Source organism: Prionailurus bengalensis, chromosome B3 (genome assembly GCF_016509475.1).
Source record: "Prionailurus bengalensis isolate Pbe53 chromosome B3, Fcat_Pben_1.1_paternal_pri, whole genome shotgun sequence".
Classification (NCBI taxonomy): domain Eukaryota; kingdom Metazoa; phylum Chordata; class Mammalia; order Carnivora; family Felidae; genus Prionailurus; species Prionailurus bengalensis.
In genome coordinates, this window is record NC_057355.1 from 53,875,199 (window position 1) to 53,897,176 (window position 21,978).

The 21,978-nt window shown below is 35.1% G+C and overlaps 1 protein-coding gene across 1 annotated transcript in view; it reads right to left on the reverse strand.

Moving 5' to 3' along the window:
• Positions 1-21,978, reverse strand: part of USP8 (ubiquitin specific peptidase 8) — a 77,518-nt gene that overhangs the window by 24,481 nt on the left and 31,059 nt on the right. The window contains 7 exon segments of the mRNA XM_043555436.1: positions 6,044-6,267; positions 6,551-6,695; positions 10,402-10,564; positions 15,145-15,289; positions 17,138-17,180; positions 20,686-20,823; positions 20,825-20,846. Coding sequence (XP_043411371.1) covers positions 6,044-6,267; positions 6,551-6,695; positions 10,402-10,564; positions 15,145-15,289; positions 17,138-17,180; positions 20,686-20,823; positions 20,825-20,846 — 880 coding nt within the window.

The following is a 21,978-nucleotide window of genomic DNA, read 5'->3' on the forward strand; positions in this document are numbered from 1 at the left end:
TTAGTTCTGTTGACTGTTTCCTTTGCAGTACAGAAGCTTTTTATCTTCATGAGGTCCCAATAGTTCATTTTTGCTTTTAATTCCCTTGCCTTTGGGGATGTGTCAAGTAAGAAATTGCTGCGGCTGAGGTCAGAGAGGTTTTTTCCTGCTTTCTCCTCTAAGGTTTTGATGGTTTCCTGTCTCACATTCAGGTCCTTTATCCATTTTGAGTTTATTTTTGTGAATGGTGTGAGAAAGTGGTCTAGTTTCATCCTTCTGCATGTTGCTGTCCAGTTCTCCCAGCACCATTTGTTAAAGAGACTGTCTTTTTTCCATTGGATGTTCTTTCCTGCTTTGTCAAAGATTAGTTGGCCATCCTTCTGTGGGTCTAGTTCTGGGGTTTCTATTCTACTCCATTGGTCTATGTACCTGTTTTTGTGCCAATACCATGCTGTCTTGATGATTACAGCTTTGTAGTAGAGGCTAAAGTCTGGGATTGTGATGCCTCCTGCTTTGGTCTTCTTCTTCAAAATTACTTTGGCTATTCGGGGCCTTTTGTGGTTCCATACAAATTTTAGGATTGCTTGTTCTAGCTTCGAGAATGCTGGTGCGATTTTGATTGGGATTGCATTGAATGTGTAGATAGCTTTGGGTAGTATTGACATTTTAACAGTATTCTTCCAACCCATGAGCACGGAATGTTTTTCCATTTCTTTATATCTTCTTCAATTTCCTTCATAAGCTTTCTATAGTTTTCAGCATACAGATCTTTTACATCTTTGGTTAGGTTTATTCCTAGGTTATTTTATGCTTCTTGGTGCAATTGTGAATGGGATCAGTTTGTCTTTCTGTTGCTTCATTATTAGTGTATAAGAATGCAACTGATATCTGTGCATTGATTTTGTATCCTGCGACTTGGCTGAATTCATGCATCAGTTCTAGCAGACTTTGGTGGAGTCTCTTGGGTTTTCCATGTAGAATATCATGTCATCTGCAAAAAGTGAAAGCTTGACTTCATCTTTGCCAATTTTGATGCCTTTGATTTCCTTTTGTTGTCTCATTGCTGATGCTAGCACTTCCAGCACTATGTTAAACAACAGCGGTGAGAGTGGACATCCCTGTCGTGTTCCTGATCTCAGGGGGAAAGCTCTCAGTTTTTCCCCATTGAGGATGATGTTAGCTGTGGGCTTTCATAAATGGCTTTTATGATGTCTAAGTATGTTCCTTCTATCCCCACTTTCTCGAGGGTTTTTATTAAGAAAGCATGCTGAATTTTGTCAAATGCTTTTTCTGCATCGATTGACAGGATCATATGGTTCTTTTCTTTTATTAATGTGATGTATCATGTTGATTGATTTGCAAATGTTGAACCAGCCCTGCAGCCCAGGAATGAATCCCACTTGATCATGGTGAATAATTCTTTTTATATGCTGTTGAATTCGATTTGCTAGTATGTTATTGAGAATTTTTGCATCCATATTCATCAGGGATATTGGCCTGCAGTTCTTTTTTGCTGGGTCTCTGGTTTAGCAATCAAAGTAATGCTGGCCTCACAGAATGAGTCTGGAAGTTTTCCTTCCCTTTCTATTTTTTGGAATAGCTTGAGAAGGATAGGTATTATCTCGGCTTTAAATGTCTGGTAGAATTCCCCTGGGAAGCCATCTGGTCCTGGACTCTTATATGTTGGGAGATTTTTGATAACTGATTCAATTTCTTCTCTGCTTATGGGTCTGTTCAAGTTTTCTATTTCTTCCTGTTTGAATTTTGGAAGTGTGTGGGTGCTATGGAATTTGTCCATTTCTTCCAGGTTGTCCAGTTTGTTGCATATAGTTTTTCACAGTATTCCCTGATAACTGCTTGTCTTTCTGAGGGATTGGCTGTAATAATTCCTTTTTAATTCATGCTCTTACCTATTTGGGTCATCTCCCTTTTCTTTTTGAGAAGCCTGGCTAGAGGTTTATCAATTTTGTTTATTTTTTCAAAAAACCAACTCTTGGTTTCATTGATCTGCTCTACAGTTTTTTTTAGATTCTATATTGTTTATTTCTGCTCTGATCTTTATTATTTCTCTTCTTCTGCTGGGTTTGGGGTGTCTTTGCTGTTCTGCTTCTATTTCCTTTAGGTGTGCTGTTAGATTTTGAATTTGGGATTTTTCTTGTTTCTTGAGACAGGTCTGGATTGCAATGTATTTTCCTCTCAGGACTGCCTTCACTGCATCCCAAAGCATTTGGATTGTTGTATTTTCATTTTCATTTGTTTCCATATATTTTTTAATTTCTTCTCTAATTGCCTGGTTGACCCATTCATTCTTTATGTAATGATCTTTTATATGAATGGGAAAACCAAAAATTCACTGACTTGCTTTGTTGTGATATGCACTTTATTGTGGTGGCCTGGATTTGAATGAACAGCATCTCTGATACACACCTGTACTAGTAATGAAATTGAATCAGTAATCAAAAACTCCCAACAATCCAAATTCCAAGAACAGATAGTTTCACATGTGACTTCTACCAAAGAAGAGTTAATAGGTATTTTTCTCAAACTATTCCAAGAAATTGAAGAGGAAGGAACGCTTCCAAATTCACTGTGCAAGGCCAGCATTACCCTCATACCAACAGCAGGCAAAAACACTACAAAAATGAAAATTAGTAACCAATATCCCTGATAAAGTGAGCTGCAAGAATCCTCAACAAAATATCAACAAACTGAATTCAACAGTACATTAAAAGGATCTTGTACCACAACCAAGAGGGATTTATTCCAGGGATACAGGGATGGTTTAATACCTGCAAATCAATTAACAAAATGAAGGATACAAACCCTATGATCATCTCAAGCAGATGTGGAAAAAGCATCTGACAAAATTCATCATCCATTTATGCTATTAACTCTCAACAAACTCAGCATCCATTTATGCTAAAACTCTCAACATATAAGAAAGTATATAACAAACCCACAGCTAACATCATACTCAATGGTGAAACGCTAAAAGATTTTGCTTTAATAATGAGGATATCTACCCTTGGTACTTTTATTCAACATAGCACTGGAAGTCCTAGCCATAGATAGCAATCAGATGAGAAAAAGAAATAGAACACATCCAAATTGGTAAGGAAGAAGTAAAACTGGTTCTATCTATAATCACATGACAATCTATGTAGAAAACCCTAGACTTCACCAGAAAACCTATTAGAATAAATGAATTCAATAAAGTTGGAGAATACAAAATCAAAATACAGAAATCTGTTGTTTCTACACACTAATCATGAAGCATCACAAAGGGAAATTGAGAAAACTATCCGATTTCCAACCGCATCAGAAAGAATAAAATATTTATGAATAAATTTAATCAAGGAGGTGAAAAACCTATACTCTCATAACTTTAAGACATTGATGAAAGAAACTGAAGAGGAGAAAAATGGAAAGATGTACTGTGCTCATGGATTGGAAGAATTAATATTGTTAAAACATCAATGCTACCCAAAGCAACATACAGATTTAATACAATCTCTATAAAATTACCAATACAATTTTTCACAGAACCAGAACAAAAAAAATCCTGAAATTTGTATGGAACCACAAAAGACTCCCAATAGCCAAAGCAATGTTGACAAAGAAGAACAAAGCTGGAGGTGTTGCAATTCTAGATTCCAAGATATACTACAAGGCTACAGTAATCAGCAATATAGTACTGGCATTAAAAAACAGCTGCACAGATCAATGGAACAGTATAGAGAACTTAGAAATAAATCCACCCTTATATGGTAATTAATCTATAAGAAAGGAGGCAAGAATATACAATGGGGAAAAGACAATCTCTTCAATAAATGGTGTTGGTAAGACTGAAACGGCTACACGCAAAGAATGAAACTGGACCACACTTTCTTTATCAATAAGGAAGTACACTCAAAATGGATTGAAGATGTAGATGTAAGACCTGCAACCATAAAATTCCTAAAAGAAAACATAGGTAGTAAATTCTTGGAGACTGATCCTAGCAATATATTTGGATCTGTCTCCTCAGCCAAGGGCAACAAAAGCAAAAATAAACAAATGGGACTCATTTATCACGCTAAAAAGCTTTGCACAGTGAAGGAAACCATCAACAAAATGAAAAGGCATCCTACTGAATTAGATTATATATTTGCAAATGACATATATGATAATGTGTTAATATCCAAAATATATAAAGAACTCATGTGGGTGTCTGGGTGGCTCAGTTGGTTTAGTGTCTGACTCTTGATTTCAGCACAGATTGTGATCCCAGGGTTGTGGGATTGAGCCCTGTGTCAGGTTCAATGTTGAGCGTGGAACCTGCTTGGGATTCTCTCTTTCTCTCTCTCTCCCTCCCCTGCTCACATGAACTCAAGCAACTCAACACCCAACAAAACAATCTGATTTAAAAATGGGCCAAGGAAAAAAAAAATTAGAAAAATAAAAAAAAATAAAAAGGGCCAAGGACCTGATAGACATTTTTCCATAGAAGACATACAGATGGCCAAGAAAACCATGAAAAGATGCTCAACATTACTAATCATTAGGGAAATGCAAATTAAAATCACAATGAGGTATCACTTTACACCTGTCAGAATGGATAATCTCAAAAAGAACAAAAATAGAGGGGCGCCTGGGTGGCTCATCAGGTTGAGCATCCGACTTTGGCTCAGGTCATGATCTCATGGTTCGTGAGATCAAGCCGCGCGTTGGGCTCTGTGCTGACAGCTCAGAGCCTGGAGCCTGCTTCGGATTCTGTCTCCCTCTCTATCTGCCCCTCCCCCATTCTCTCTCTTTCTCTCCCTCAAAAATAAACATTAAAAAAAAAAAAAAGAACAAAACTAGAAAATGTTGGTAAGGATGTGATGAAAAGGAACACTGGTGCACTGTTGGTGGGAATGTAAATTGGTGCAGCCACCAGAGAAAACAGTATGGAAATTTCTCAAAAAATTAAAAAGAGAACTACCATATGGTCTAGCAACTCCGCCTTTGATAATTCCATTCATCTGAAGAAAATAAAAACACTAATTCAGAAAGATATATGAACCCTAGTTAATTACAGTATTTACAAAGCTAAGATATAGAAACAACTTGTATTCATCAACAGATGAATGAAGAACATGTGCTATCTATATAGTAATGTAATACTCAGCCATGAAAAAGGATGAAATCCTGCCATTTGTGACAAGGATGGACCGAGAGGGTATTATGCTGAGTGAAATAAGTCAGACAAAGACAAGTGCTTTATGATTTCACTTATATATATGTATAATCTAAAAAGCAAGGCAAACAAAGCAAAACAGAAAAAGTCTCATAAATAAATAGAACAAACTTATGGTTGCCAGAGGGGAGGTGTTTGGAAGGATGGGTGAAATAGGTAATGCGAGATTAAGAGGCACAAACTTACAGTTAAGAAATAAATAAGTCACAAGAATGAAAAGTACAGCATAGACTACATTTTCTATAATATCGTAATAACTCTGAACGGTTCACAGATGGAATCTAGACTTATGGTGATCATTTCATAAGGTATATAAAGGTCTAATCACTGTGTTGTACATCTAAAACTAATAGAATATTGTATGGCACCTATAATAATAACAAAGGAAATAACAACAAAAACTATGCATGTTATTTACATGTCAAACTCTAAGGAAACGGAACTACGGTATTATTTTGAAACCAATATATTGACATCACGTTATCATCTTTAAGCCAAACTATTTGGGAAAATACTATGGGTTAAATTACAATACAAGAAAACCCTGAAAATCTTCACGTTTTCTGTCATAATACAATCTTTTACTGGTACTTCCTACAGTAAACACACTGCTAGCTGGCTTTGAAATCTTTTGACTTATCTATTTTATCACTGCTGTGGTAACAGGACTGAATTATAATGCAAAATCTTTATAGCCAAAAGGCACCAAAACATATAAATTCTTCTCACTGGTATTTTTCTTCCTAAAACATAAAAGCTTATAAATAAAACTTCATTTGTATACTATGTATTTAACATAATATTAAAAAAGAGAAACAATACAGTTAAAAGAAATCAAACACATACCTGTGGAACATTCTTTACAACAGGCACTGGCTGAATTATGGGTAAAACATCAGATTTAGAAGCAGCAATTGACTCAATTGGAGTTGATATGTTCAGTGGTGCCATTCTCTCATCTTGATCATTTAAAAATTCTGTATTTTCATTTATTTCTACAGAAGGAAGTGGCATCTGGGCAGTAGGTTTAGAAGGAATTGATTCTTCCAGTGAAGGATAAGTAAAATCCACTAAAATTCCCAAAAGAATAATAGGTATGAAAGAAGAGCAAACCCCATAAATAGTAGTAACATATCTCATGCATGTTACTATGTGATAAAGATAAAGTAAATGAAGTGACAACCACAACAATCTTAAAGAATTAAACATTTAACTTCTAGGATGTGGACATCTTATATTTTTTACGCCTGAAAACAAACTGCTATCCAGTAGGATAACTAAACACACAACCAAGAACACTACCAAAGTTTATTTTACCAAAGCAATTTTAAACAAAAATTTTCACATACATACATGAGATAGACACCTCTTCATTCTTGCCTCGTGGGGGTGGAGTGACTTTAGCATTTGTTGTATACTGGGGATAACAAAGTAGCCAGTTGTCATAGCCTCCTTCTAAAACCAAAGGCTCATTGCGCAGGACAGTTTTGCTTTCCCACTAGGAAATAAGGAAACAGTATTTTTATTTTTCTTTCACTTAGCATAATATTTTCAAGATTAGGCAATAGTATTTTCAATATGGCAGCAGTCTCTTCACAGTAAAAAAAAAAACAACACAAAAAACTGAATTTTAAAATTGCTCTTGAAGATTCATCTAAATGATAAAAAATGAGAGAATTCAAAATTCAGCATTAAATGAAACACATGGATAGATCAGGTTTTTAAAACCACACAAGTAATACATGATCTTAGAAGAAAATTGTGAAAGTATGTTCATATATTTAAAAATCATCCATCATTTGAGCACCCAGAGATACAACTTTGACATTGTAGGATTTATTCTTACCATTTTCTATGTAGATACATACTTTAAATTTTATTTTTATGAAACAGTGAAACTTTTATGCTGCTGCTTTTCTCTTACATGAACATCTTTTACTAAGGGTCCTATCACCACCACTTGTAATGATCAGATAATATTCTGTTTTATACACACATACACACACCCCAAAACTGAATCAACCAATGGAACACTTATGGTTATCTTTCCCGTTATAAAAATGCTGAGATAAATACTGAAGATCCTGATATACGCACATACCCAATCAACTCCATTAGGGAAAAATCCCCAGAAGTGGAGTGGCTGAGCCAAGGCACATGAACATTTTAACGCTTTTAGTATACATTCCTAATCTTTAAATGATCATTAAAAATATGTATCTATATATATATTTCTGCAGGGTAATTTACTAGAACTAGAACTGCTGGATTAAAAGTTTGGTAGATGCTGCCAAATTGCCCTTCAAAAGATGATACCAATTTATATACTTACCAACAGTTTATGAGAAAGCCTATCATAAATCTTTATAATTTTTACCAAACTGGTGGATAGAAAATGGAATCATGTTTTAATTAGCTTTTATCAGTGAAGCTGCACATCTTTTAACGTTTATTAATATTAAATGTTTATAATATTCTATGACTTAAATAATCTCATCCTTTGCCCATTTTTCAGTAGAATTTGCTATTTTCTTAGTACATAGTGAATGTACTTTGAATATTAAGAAAAATAGCTCTTTGTCATATATGTTACAATTATTTTCCTGATTGATTTTTACTTTATTTATGGAATTAAAACAGTCAAATACATTGATCTTCCTTCATGGTGTCTTGGTTTACAAGACCTACAAATGCTTTTTCCTAGTACTACTTCACTATTTCAATCAACATATTTATATAATTGACCCATCTGGAATATGGTGTGATCTAAGAAGTAAGGTAGGGGTCCCCTTTCTTTTTACCTACTGGCTAGCCAGCTGTCTCCAAACCATTCATTTTTATCCATTTTTCCCCACACTGACTTGTTAAATCATCTTTCTCATACACTAAACCTACATATATCTTAGGCTGAACTTTATGAAAGTGCCAGTATTGTACATCAAAACTAGTTGAATACTGGCAGTTTCATGTATCGATCTGTACTTGGGTATATTTCTAGATTCCCTATTTTAAAGCATGAACTGTTTTAAGGCTTTTAAGATTGTCCTCCTGAAGGGTAATGTTCCATCAACTGACCTTCCTAAGAGCAGATTAAGTTTGATTCTTACCAGCATTCATTTAGTACTATCAGTTTAATAATTTAACAAATTATACTGATTATTTTTTCTTTGCTAATTTGATCAGAAAATGGCATTCACTTTTTTAACTGCATTTCTACTAGTAAAGATGATTGTTTTTATGTTTGTCTCTTGTATTTCCTCTTCTGTTCATGCCTATGTCCACTACTTATTTTACTATTTTATCTTAAATAATTTTTTTATTTGCAAAAGTTCCTTCATATTTTAGGTGTTCTATAGTTGACTGTTGAACAACATGGGTTTGAACCGCGCCAAGTCCACTTACACACTTTTTTCTCCCCTTTGAGTTGATGGCAAAAGCCACAGGCATTTACAACTGCCCACCGATGGGACCAAATTGAAAGCGACTAGTGCAGAGGTTGTGCCTGTTGCCCAAATGAGTACCTGGGCAACCTGTTGAGGCTATCACCAGCTGTCAGCAGCTCCCAGAAGCCCCAAACTGGACACAGCTTCAGGTCCTTGTGTGCCAGCAGAGTGGTCAGGCTGAAAGCCCTGGACTGGTGGACAGGAGGTGAGGCTGAAGTGGAGACACACCCCCCAGAGTACAGGTCGGTGCTGCCCAGGAAGTCCAGCATTCTTCGTATTCCCTCCTCCCTGCCCTGGTCCTCCTTGGGCCTAGGACCCTCCCTGGCCAAGGGCAGAATGCTCTTCCCCATGGTGGCTCCTGGAGGCCAGAACATTCACATGAGGCTGTGGTTGCCAATGGCCACAGGCTGGTGGTACACCTCTAGGCAGCTATACTGTGATTCAAGGGTGCTGTCGCCACCTACAGGCCTACCCAGTGGCTGCCATCGCTCAGTAGAGGTTACCAGGCTGTGGAACCCTACCATTCCAGGGCCAGGCCCACTGCTGCCACCATTCTTATCCTGGTGCTGCTTACCCACCTATATGGGGCCTTTTTCCAATAAATATACATACAGTACAGTAACTGTGATTTTAATTATGATTGAATTATGATTTCAGTAATTTTTTCATTATTTTATATAATTTTATATAATTTATAACATTTGCTTTTTTCTAGCTTACTTTATTGTAAGAATACAGTATATAATACATATAAAAATACTTTGCTAATTGACTGTTTATGTTATAAGTAAGGCTTTTGGTCAACAGTATTAGTAAAATTTGGGATAAGTCAAAAATTGTGGCAGGGTGTTGGTACCCCTAAACACTGTTATTCAAAGGCCAACTGTACTGCCCTTTTTATTGCAAATATTCTATTTGTCTTCTGCAATCTAATCATATGGTATTTTTCCACAAATTTATTTTTGTCAAGTCAAATCTAACAAGCTTTTTCTCCTTAGTGACTTCTTCCTTTGCTTCTATGTTTCGTAGTCTAATTCTTTTTTATTTATTTTTAATATAATTTATTGTCAAATTGACTAAACAGTGTGTAAAGTGTGCTCTTGGTTTTTGGGGTAGATTCCTGTAGTTCATTACTTACAACATCCAGTGCTCATCCCAACAAGGGCCCTCCTCAATGCCCATCACCTATTCCCCGCCTCCCCCATTCCACCCTCAGTTTGTTCTCTGTATTTAAGAGTCTCTGATGGTTTGCCTTTCTCCCTCTCTGTCATAGTCTAATTCTTTTTTTTTTTTTTTCAACGTTTATTTATTTTTGGGACAGAGAGAGACAGAGCATGAACGGGGGAGGGGCAGAGAGAGAGGGAGACACAGAATCGGAAACAGGCTCCAGGCTCCGAGCCATCAGCCCAGAGCCTGACGCGGGGCTCGAACTCACGGACTGCGAGATCGTGACCTGGCTGAAGTCGGACGCTTAACCGACTGCGCCACCCAGGCGCCCCCATAGTCTAATTCTTAAAACAAAAAAATAACGCTTTTTTTTAGACAGTTTATGTTCCTGGAAATTCTAATCTTATGTTATATTATCAGTTTATTATTATTTGATGATTCAAAACTAGTCTTTTAAATCTGCATTTAAAAAAAAAATCTCCAACCAAAGCTGCTGAATCTTCTTACCCTTAAGATAAACAGCTAGTCAGTATACCTTTCTAACAACCAAAGAAGGCTTACAATTACAGTGAACTAACAAGGAAACTTGCTAACCTTGAAAAGTGCATCTTTCAGACTCCGTAGAGTTGTTCCAAGTTGTAAATCTTTTGTTGAACTAAACCAGTCAAGAAGTACCACATATTCCACATTCCCCCTCTTCTTCCATGTGTCTTTAGAATCATCTGGGAGTTTTGCTTCAATCCAACTAGCAGTGACTCTGAAATGTATTAACATTTGTATTGGGGCAAAGGTAGACAAGAAGTCTTAATATACTAATATAAGACACTGAGTTTTCTTTTAGTCTGTACCACAGTAAATTTTCAGCAACATTTCTTTCTAAAGTCAAATTGTATGTCTGGATAATAAATAATCCTAAAGTGTTTAATAACTTCACCTCTGCATAACACTGGAATATGTTTTAGTAATTATTAGAAATTAAAAGAAATGGAATCAACTGTAACCCCTCACAAAAAAGGAAGCCAAAACTGCAAAGAAGTCATCTGAACACCTCTCTCAGCTAAATATAAATAACTGGGGGATCACTTGGGTAACATTATTTATACTTCAGTTCTCTTATACCTATGTAGATAATTGCTAACCAAATACCAAAATGCTTATTTAACAAACACATAGAGCATTTACTATGTGCCAGATACTCTCCTAAATGCTTTATTTTCATAGAATCTCAACTGAACCCTCACAACAAATCCTATGAAGTAGGCATTACTAACCCCATTTTATAAATGGAGAAACTGGGGCACAAAAATATTAATTGACCTATCGAAGGTTACAGATGCCAAGTGAAGCCAAATTTCAAACTCAGGCAATCTTGTTCACGTCCATGCTCTTAGCTGTTCTGCTGTGCTGCCTTTTAAATCATCAACTGTGAAAAATATCAACTGTACATTAAAGCATGCTATTCATGTCTTTTGCTCACATAAAAGTTAATTTAAAAGTTACCTAAAGTCCTTAGAGTGGGCCTGCAGCACAGCCCCTCCCCCCCAAATCCTATTACATCAACTTCTCATCACTAACTACTTGCCCATTTATTCCACTCGACACCAGCCACTGCCTCCTTGTAGTTCCTGCTTATTCAGGTATACTCCTGCCTAAGGGTCTCTGCCTCTGTGCCTTTCTATCTGGAATCCTTTTCCTTCAGATAACTGCCATCACTCATTTCCTTTACCCTCTCAAAATCTGCTCAGTAATAACTTCTCCATGAAGCCTTCCTGGATTAAAATTTTAATACCTAGCCCAATGTACACACTTGATACACCCATCTCCATTGCACTTATTAAATAGCAGACATATATTTTAAGGTTTATTGTCTGTTTTGCTATCCCACCTCCCTGTTAAAATATAAGCTCCATGAAGCAAATTTTTTGTTCAATAGGTAAGCCCCAGTACTTAGAACCATAGCAATCCAGCCCACAGAAAACTAGTGCTCAGTATATGAGTGCTGAATGACTGAATAAATAATACAAATTTGTTCCATCAGGTAAGAAACTCCATATTATTCCTGGCAAAGCACTAAGCATTTTAATATTTAACTGATAATACTGGCAAGCTGGGCAGGACTGGTACACTTTTATTCATAAGTAAAAGAAATGGTTTAGATTATTTAAAAGAAAAAAAAAACTTGCTCCTATATAATAATGTTGGCTACTATATCTTGTAGGAAATAAAGGAAAAGAGAAGAAATATAAAATACTGTCTCCTAATATTCTCACCTGATATATAGTGATAAGAATGAAAAAAATTGAAATATGATTTCTTTTTACTGTTAATGTTTACTTATTTATTTTTGAGAGAGACAGTGCTCAAGCAGAGGAGGGGCAGAGAGAAAGCATGAGAGAGAGAATCCCAAGCAGGTCCTGCACTGTCAGCACAGAGCCTGATTCGGGGCTTGAACTCATGAATCGTGAGATCATGACCTGAGCTGAAATCAAGAGGTAAACATTTAACTAAATGAGCCACCCAGGCACCCCTGAAATGTGATATTAAGGACTATCCCTGACTCTAGGGATATATTTGCCTTTTAGTCTAAAAACTCAAGATTAGTACTCTATAAAAAACACTTTAGGAAATAATTGTATCACTAGTATTTCCCAAACTCAGTCTTTCATGTAACATCTTTACAAATTGCTGCAATTTTGCCCTACCTTGTCTATTATTTAATAAACTTAATTATTAATTTAATTACTTAATTGAAAGTGATCCTTTACTTAAATTTAACAGGAAAATGTACAGTCCCATATACATGGAAACAACAGCCTATCTAATGAATAAATGATAATCAGTAAAATACATACATCAGTAAAATTATGCTTTATTCACACAACAGAATGAACCATAACTACACCAATAATATGGAGTACAAGCAGCCAGATATATAAAAAACTATAGATTATATATTTCCTTTTATATAAAATACAAAAACAGACAAAAATAAATCTATCCTTTTTTTTTTTAATTTTTTAATGTTTATTTATTTTTGAGAGAGACAGAGAAAGACAGAGCACAAGAAGGGAAGGGGCAGAGAGAGAGGAGACACAGAATCCAAAGCAGGCTCCAGGCTCCGAGCTGTCAGCACAGAGCCTGACACAGGGCTTGAACTCATGGACCATGAGATCATGACCTGAACCAAAGTCAGATGCTTAACCGACTCAGCCACCCAGGCGCCCCAAAAATAAATCTATTCTGTTAGAAGCTGGTGGTTCCCTTTGGTGGGTGGGGATATGGGTAGTAACTAACGGAGGGCATATGAAGGGATTCTGGAATGATAGTAATATTCTATTTCTGGTCAGATAAATGGGTGTACTAAATGGGTGTGTTGCTTTTGAAAATTCACTGAGCCAAATACTTAGGACAGGAGTGCTTTTGTATGTATGCTATATGGTATTAAAATGTTTAAGAAAAAATCAAAAATAAAGAATACAGTAATCACCATCAGCTAGTTGTAGATACTGTTGCCTCCAGAAAGCTCTAAGGCCTACTCTCTGGTGAAAAAGATAAGCAAATATTAAAAAGGAATGCTAGCACCAAACAGACTTGTTTTAATGACTTCAGAAAGACTGAAACAAAAGTTAAGGGGGAATAATTTTCTTGGCATGCAGTTCATCACTCTTTAATCTTCAACCTAAACTCATCATGAGTTTCATAGTAGTCAAATTTCTCGCATTTTGGGAAACACTTAAACTCAATAAAAACCCAGGCTTTCTGTTAGTACAGATGAGACCATCCAAAGATTAATACAATTTTGCCTATTCAAATCCTAGGAATACAGTGACACCCACTTGATTAGACTAAGTACTCTAGTGTCACTTTTCAACAGCATTATTTACAAAGCACCCTATTCTTCAGGTCAAACTTTATCAAGCATCAAGAAATGTGCCAAAAACTATGCAAATTTTACTGCCTAATTTATTTACTTATTTTTAAATTTTTTTAATGTTTATTTATTTTTGAAAGAGAGCGTGATCGTGTGTAAGCGGAAGAGGGGCAGAGAGAGAGGAAGACACAGAATCTGAAGTGGGCTCCAGGCTCTGAGCCTGAAGCAGGGCTCAAACACACGGACAGCAAGATCATGACCTGAGCCGAAGTCGTACACTTAACTGACTGAGCCACCCAGGCGCACCCCCCCCTTTTTTTTTACTACTTAATTTAAAAAGTATGTCTTTTCAATGCTGTTTAAGTTAATCTTAAAATGGGCCATAGATTTTAATCCAATCCCATAAACTAAGACCCAGAGAGGTTATATAATTTATTTAACACTTGAAATACTAAAAATAGCCCTGGATATGGAGGTTTAGCTCTGTCATTATGATGATAGTTTTTAATACATAATATATTCATGCAAGTAACTTTACATTATTTTATAGATTAACATCCTTATCAAAAAAGAAAAAAAAATTTTAATGAGTCCTTACTAGTGCCAGCCACTGTGGTAAGTTTGTGTATATAAAATTTCACTTAAGCTTCTCAAAACCTGAGATAGGTAATATTACTATTCCTATTTTATAGATGGATATGGGCTTAGAGAGGTTAGGTCACTGGCTAGAAGTAATGTAGCTGAGAAGAAACAATTTCGATCTGAATATAGTCTGACTTTGGAGTCTATCCATTTACTTAATCAGTTGGCGATACTGGTTTTTTTTTTCCCCCAAAAAGTATTTATGTACTCTTTTACTACAGATAACAGGACGGATATTTCTTTTTTATTTTTTTTAATTTTTAAAATTTTATTCATTTGTTTTTGAGAGAGTGAGAGTGAGCATGAGCTGGGGAGGGGCAGAGAGAGAGGAGAGAATCTCAAGCAAGCTCCAAGCTAACAGTGCAGAACCTGACATGGGGCTCGATCCCATGAATTGTGAGATCATGACCTGAGCCAAAATGAAGACCTGGATGCTTAACCAACTGAGGCAACCAGGTGCCCCACTATGGGGTATTCCTAAATAAAAAAACAATTCAATCAGTTCATGATTTTAGTCAATTTGGTGCATATACTTCACAAGCTCATAAATAAAAAAAGGAAAAATTAGTCAAAAAAAACCTTGGGAGAGAGGGCACACAAAGGCAGCTTCACTTCTCTTCCAATAAGACTACAAATGTCACAAATAGGAGAAAACACCCAAACCAAAATGTTCTTTATACCACCCTTCAGAGAAAGAGTAAAGTGTAACATTATGGAGTAACCGGAGAAGAAAGCCTACTTTATCATATTTAGCCTGGATGGTAAGTAGTAACATTTACTACTGTCTACAGTTAACCATTTTACCTAAATACACAATGACCCACCCTGGACTGATGGCTTCTTCAGGAACACTGAGAGAATTTGAAATATGGGAATCTTGATAATCCTGCATTCTTCGAGCATCCATTATAATCAAGCTGATGTTTTCATCCATCATCATTGTGTATAGCTCCTTCGCTGTGATTGCCCCTTGGAATCAAGAGAGACAATATAAGCAACAAAAAACACCTAGTTCCACATGCTTTCTTATCACTAAACACAGGACAATAATTGCTTCTTCTAGAAGAGTGAGGTACACTAGGTGTCATATACCTGCTATCCCATCACACTACTTACTACTTTTTAAACTAACATTAAATATAATTTGTGTTTTTGACATTCATCAAGAAACTAGTTCAATGTTCCATTTCTGAAGGCTTAAATACCAAAGCTAGCTGTTGAGGTTACAACTACATAAGGTGCTGACTGTCGCTGGTACAAAATAAAGGAAATTAATATATGTATCTCATGAAGATTTTCTTATTCTCTATTTAATAATTAAATCATTTGAAAAATGTCAACCAGAAAAAAACATCCATGGTTCAAAAATTCTTGACAGTTTCTAAATTCTTTTTAAAAAGTCTCTGATGAGGTCTTATGGGGACTATTTAAAAAACATTTAGATTTTCAAGTATTCCTAGAGTAACAAGTCAAAGGCTTGTTTTTTGTGTTCTTCATCAAGGGTTGACAAACTATGGCCACCTGTTTTTAATGGAACACAGCTGTACAAACGTGTTTACATATTGCCAATGGCTGCTGCTTTCCTGCTGTGACAGCATGAACCTCAGTGACCCCCCAAGCCTAAAATGTTTATTCTCTAGCCCTTTAATATTTAACCAAAATAAATATTTGTTATGTTGCTATTTTCCTCTTACAGCTTCTACCATCTGAAATGAAAGATTAAAAAGCACAACAAAGTCAACTATACTTCAATAATAAAAACTTTAAAAGTAAATAAATAAATATTAGAAAGATAAAAAGCTGCTACAAGGGAGCTTAAAAATGTAAAGAACTATTTTGGCAGTGAGATGTGAGAAGAACGTAGTCACATGATCTCCTAAGTTAAATACCCAGCTGAAAATAACGACCCTACTTCTCTAACCATCAAGATCATTTAGACAACAAAATCATCTAAACAAGTTGGGAACAAACCACTTAGGGAAATAACACCTAAGCAGAATGAGATACAAAAAACATAGATAAAAACAAATCTTGGAATGAATTAATAACATCTTTTAGGAAGGTATCTTATTTTTTAAATTGTTGTATGATAATACTTTAAATAGAAAATTTATTTTAGTGTTACATACAATTAATAATTAAATCTTTTCTGAGAAAGGAAAACTTAGGCAACTGTCTGAGTCCTGTTGTATAGGTCACATATGTGTAATTGGAACATCAACACCACCTATGGATAATATCCAAATTACTGGTGTAGATATTTTTGAGGGGAGTGAAGATTTTAAATAATTAGGTCTACAAACTAGAACCATAAGTCATAATAGCTAATACACAAATCCTCATATCACGTTACTAAGAGTTTCAAATATATTAACTCATTCAATCCTCACAGTAAATCTATAAAATCGGTATTAATATTATCCTCACTTTACAGATGGGGAAATTAAGGTAGAGATTAAATAACATGCTCAAGATCACATGGAAATTCAGGAGGGGCCAGTAAAATCCAGGTAGTCTGACTTCAGAGAGTCCATGCTCTTAACTGCTATGCTAAACTACATCTTGAAAAAAAAGAATGAAAAGTATAAACTATGGTTTTGATGTTTTTAATTACATATTACCATAAATATTCCCCATGATATATACGGAATATAAACACATTTTCAATATAATTGCATAGGCTAAGAAAAATGATAAAGCTTACATACAAATTAGACACAACGTTAAGATCTCATTGTGTAAAATCTGAAGCTTATTTTGATTAAAAGAAGATCTCAATAATAACCTAAAAGGACTCCCTCTTTCTGTCACACTTACCTTTCTCTGTGGTCTCATTTTTGTCACTCTTTTCACCATTTATCTATTTCACAGGAAAAAAAAGTTTCAACTTTAATAGAAGTAAAAATTTTCATAGAAACATAAAGTTCAACTCTATTACATCATGGAAACTAAAAGCCTGGAAAATGAAGCATGTGGAGTACTGGCATTTTATTAAGATACAGATGAACAATAATGGCTTCCCCACGTTATCTGGCAATAGATAACAGCTAAAATAACCAGCAGCACATCAGAATCATTTAACACTTCCTTGAAATTTTCTTCAGTTAATGACTAAATATAATGTAAAAGTACAGACTGTTACAGAAATTTAATATTTAATTTAATGAGAGAATATTTCTTGCAATGAAATAAAAATTCTGGCAATTCCCTTCAGAGTTCTCTTTATATAATGAAAGGAAGATGAAGTAATATAAGGTTTTACAAATTTGTATTTTCTAACCAAGACAACATATGATAATTCTGTCAGGTACTAACTCATTTTATAGATGGGAAAACCAATGACCTACCTGAGCCTACTGATCCATTTTAGCATTACTAAGATTAAAAAAGAAATGTATATTACGTGCTTCCTAATATTATACACTATGAAGTACACAGTATCAGCTACTAAGCATTCTTGCCAAAACAAAAACTGAACCTGAATCCTATTAAGCTGCTAGGCTGAACTTTCAGCCTACAAGAAATATGGAAGATAGAAGTAGAAATTAAATAATACAAGGAGGAAACAATCGGATAAATCCCGAATGTGGTTGGTTCATTTCAAAGAACTGATCTAGTATTAAAAAGCCAAAGGCATGAAACAAAAAAAATTAAAGGGGAACTCAAGCAGAGAGTATTACAGAGACTTAAATTTAAGAGACATAACAACCAAAAGACTGTAAGTGGACCTCATCCGGATCCTAATTCAAACAAATCAACTCTGCAGTATCACTATGAGATAGTGGGTAAATGTGGATATAGGCTGGATATTACATCAGGGAATTACTATTAATCTTGTGAGATGGAAAAGTAGCATTGTCATTATTGAGAAAATGTCCCTTTCTTTGAGATGCATATTGAAATATTTAGGGGCAAAATGGTATGTTATCTGAAACTTCCTTTGAAATAATACAGCAAAAGAAAAGGGGAGAGGTACAGATACAAAATGTGACAAAAAAAAAATGTGACAAATGTTAGTTGACTATTGCAACTGGGTAACAGTGTTTAATTGTGGTTTTTTCCCAATATAAAAAGGCTAAACAAAAATAAAAGTAACAAAAAAGTAGTTGGCCCTCCTGTTGGAAAGGCAACAAAATGAAGAGATTAAAATATCATTTCACATAGTTCTTTGAAGTCTTGTATTTATCTATATCAGCCATTTAACCTATATCTCCCTAAGATAGTGTTATTTAGCTTATATTATGAGTTCCTAAAATCAACAAACCACTAGTTCTTCATTTCTTTTTACACAGTGCTTAGTATAAGGTCAAATATTTAAATGTTTTTTAATGTTTATTTATTTATTATTATTTATTTATTTTGAGAGAGACAGAGTGCGGGCAGGTGAGGGGCAGAGAGAGAGGAAGAAAGAGAATCCCAAGTAGGCTCCATGCTATCAGCATGGATGAGCCCAATGCAGGGCTTGATCCCACAAATCCATGCGATCATGACCAGAGCTGAAATCAAGAGTCAGGAGCTTAACCAAGTGAACCACCCAAGCACCCTCAACATCTATTTCTTAATGAAACCAATGATGATTCACACACAAATGATAGCTGAAAGCTACAAAATGCTTAAGAAAAAGTAAAGCAGAAATCCTTCCCTGAATTTCAACAGAGTTTAAGAAATTATATTTTAGGGGAGAAGATATTTGCAAACGACATATCAGATAAAGGGTTAGTATCCAAAATCTATAAAGATCTTATCAAACTCAACACCCAAACAAATAATCTAGTGAAGAAATGGGCAAAAGACATGAACAGACACGTCTCCAAAGAAGACAACCAGATGGCCAACTGACACATGAAAAAATGTTCAACATCACTCATCATCACGGAAATACAAATCAAAACCACAGTGAGATACCACCTTACACCTGTCAGAATGGCTAACATTCACAACTCAGGCAACAACGGATGTTGGGGAGGATGTGGAGAGAGAGGATCTCTTTTGCACTGCTGGTGGGAATGCAAACTGGTGCAGCTACTCTGGAAAACAGTATGGAGGTTCCTCAAAAAACTAAAAATAGAACTACCTTACAACCTGGCAATTGTACTACTAAGTATTTATCCAAGGGATACAGGTATGCTGTTTTGAAGGGATACATGCACCCCAATGTTTATAGCAGCACTATCAACAATAGCCAAAGTATGGAAAGAGCCCAAATGTCCATCAACAGACAAATGGATAAAGAAGATGTGGTGTATATGTATACAATGGAGCAATCAAAAAGAATGAAATGTTGCCATCTGCAACTACGTGGACGGACTAGAGGGTATTATGCTATGAGAAATTAGAGAAAGACAAATATCATATGACTTCACTCATATAAGGAATTTAGATACAAAACAGATGAACATAAGGGAAGGGAAGAAAAATAACATAAAAACAGGGAGGGGGACAAAACATAAGAGACTCTTAAATATGGAGAACAGAGGGTTGCTGGAGGGGGGAAGGGCTAAATGTGTAAGGGGCATTAAGGAGTCCACTCCTGAAATCATTGTTGCACTATATGCTAATTAACTTGGATATAAATTAAATAATAAATAATCTAAAAAATTTTTTTTTCTAAGAATTAACTATAGATAATGTATGGTGACTAGAATATAGTAACTCCTCAATAAATGTCGGTTGAGCACCCCCCCAAAAAAAGAAATTTTATTTTAGGAAGAATTGTTCCTCAGAAGGTGAAGGAAGGAGATACAGTAGACAGTGGTAGCTGGCAGGTACAGACTGAGTCACTGATGGTTCTTGGCAAACAAATGATGTAGCTAGATTTCAAGGAGCTGCTGAATAAAATGAAACAGAAGAGGAAAGGGAAATGGGCAGAAAGGAAGAAAAAGCAAAGGGAAGAGTATGAGACCCTAGAAATAGATAAAAGGTTAGGCACCAAATTAGTACACCAAATCCTTTTCAATGCAAATTACATTTATTAGAAAGAAGAAACCTTAAAAATCATCTATTTCAAGATCTTCACTTGGCAGTAAGGAAATGAAGTCCCAGAACGGTTAAGCAAGACCTGACATGGGACTGGAACTCAGATATACTAAATCACAGCTTTAATGCTCTTTCTACTACTGTTATCAAGTTAACAGTGACTGCAAAAAAACTAATTAATGCACAGAACACAGTTCTATGGAAGCTCCAAGAGAAACCTGGGATCAAATGAAGCTAGAATATTTAACTCAATTTCTAATAAAAAACACATTAAATTTTACCCTTGTTGTCTCAAAGTACATTGTTGTTGTATCTCAACTCACCTTAAGCAAATCATCTGAAAAAAAGGAACCAGTCTTTTTTAACATCACAGAATAAATTTGAAATACCTTTTGGGTTTTGTCTCTGGAATCCATTACATTTTCCAAGGAACTTTTATTTGATGTACCACCATCCTCTCTTCCTACTTCTTGCCTTTTCTGTTTCTGCAGCTGCTCCTCCTGTCTGTCCTTTTCTTCAAGTTTTTTTTCGAACCTCAGCTTCTTCATATCTAGTTGAGAAAACAAGTCAAGGTGTCTTTTATTGGCATGATCATGAAAAGTAAAGGACTTCCAGTTCCATAAAATTGGTACCCTACCTTAGGATATTTTATGGCAGCATACTTTCTCCCTCCAACTGAAATTTGATTCTGCCAGTGTTCTGTTACAAACCACAAATCATAAATTTGCCCTCTGTAGACTTATTTCAAATTGCCAAATATCCTGAAAAGAAACACTATGATCTCAAGTTAAAGTTGTTTAATGTTTTTTGTTCTTTCCTTACACTAATTTCAACCTTTCCACTGAATTTCACATCTGCTGCAATTTCTTTTACAAAGGACTTAAAATCCTAAAATTAACTCTAAAGACTCATTTACTTATAAAGTAGTTCAAAATATAAAAAAGATAATAAATAAGTGAGAAAATGGCCCTAATGCCCAAAAGATAAAAGAATAAAGAATATTACTGTTGATAACAGTACAAGTAGGGAAAAACCTAGTAAATCCAAGAGAAACAGTCAATAGGGGTAACTCAAAGATTAGGAGAAATTCTACTCTACTTAGTTCATTAACTGGCTAAAGGAGGAAGAGAATAGTGATTCCAACTTTTATCAACCATCTTAACATATTCCAGCTCCAAGATTAGTAATTTCTGGGAAGGATGAAGGGAATACATTAATTCAAAAAAATAATTTGTAAGTAAAGACTATGATGTATATAATTAGACTAGTTAATTGATCCAAGTGTGAAAAATCATTAAGAAAAATCGTTCCTCTTTTATTTCATTATTCAAAGAATGACTAACCAAAATAAATAAAAATAAAAAACAAAGAATTATTAATAACTAAAAATTCAAACATACTGTTTTTAATTTCTAATTACTTTCTAAGTCTGATAAGGCACTCATGACAAATATTAGAATTAGATTTGTTTTTAAACATACATAATTTTTGCAAACTATGCAGTTCAAAACTAACCACAAATACTTCATTTCCCTAAGACCAATGTCCAGTAGCACATTATAACCTGGGGAATATGAGGAATTATATTTTTCTCAAGAATCCTGCCAGAGAGTTAGAAAAAATTGGACCTGAGCTCCCATCTACTCTACCAATGCTTACCTTAAGAATCTATCATTCTACAT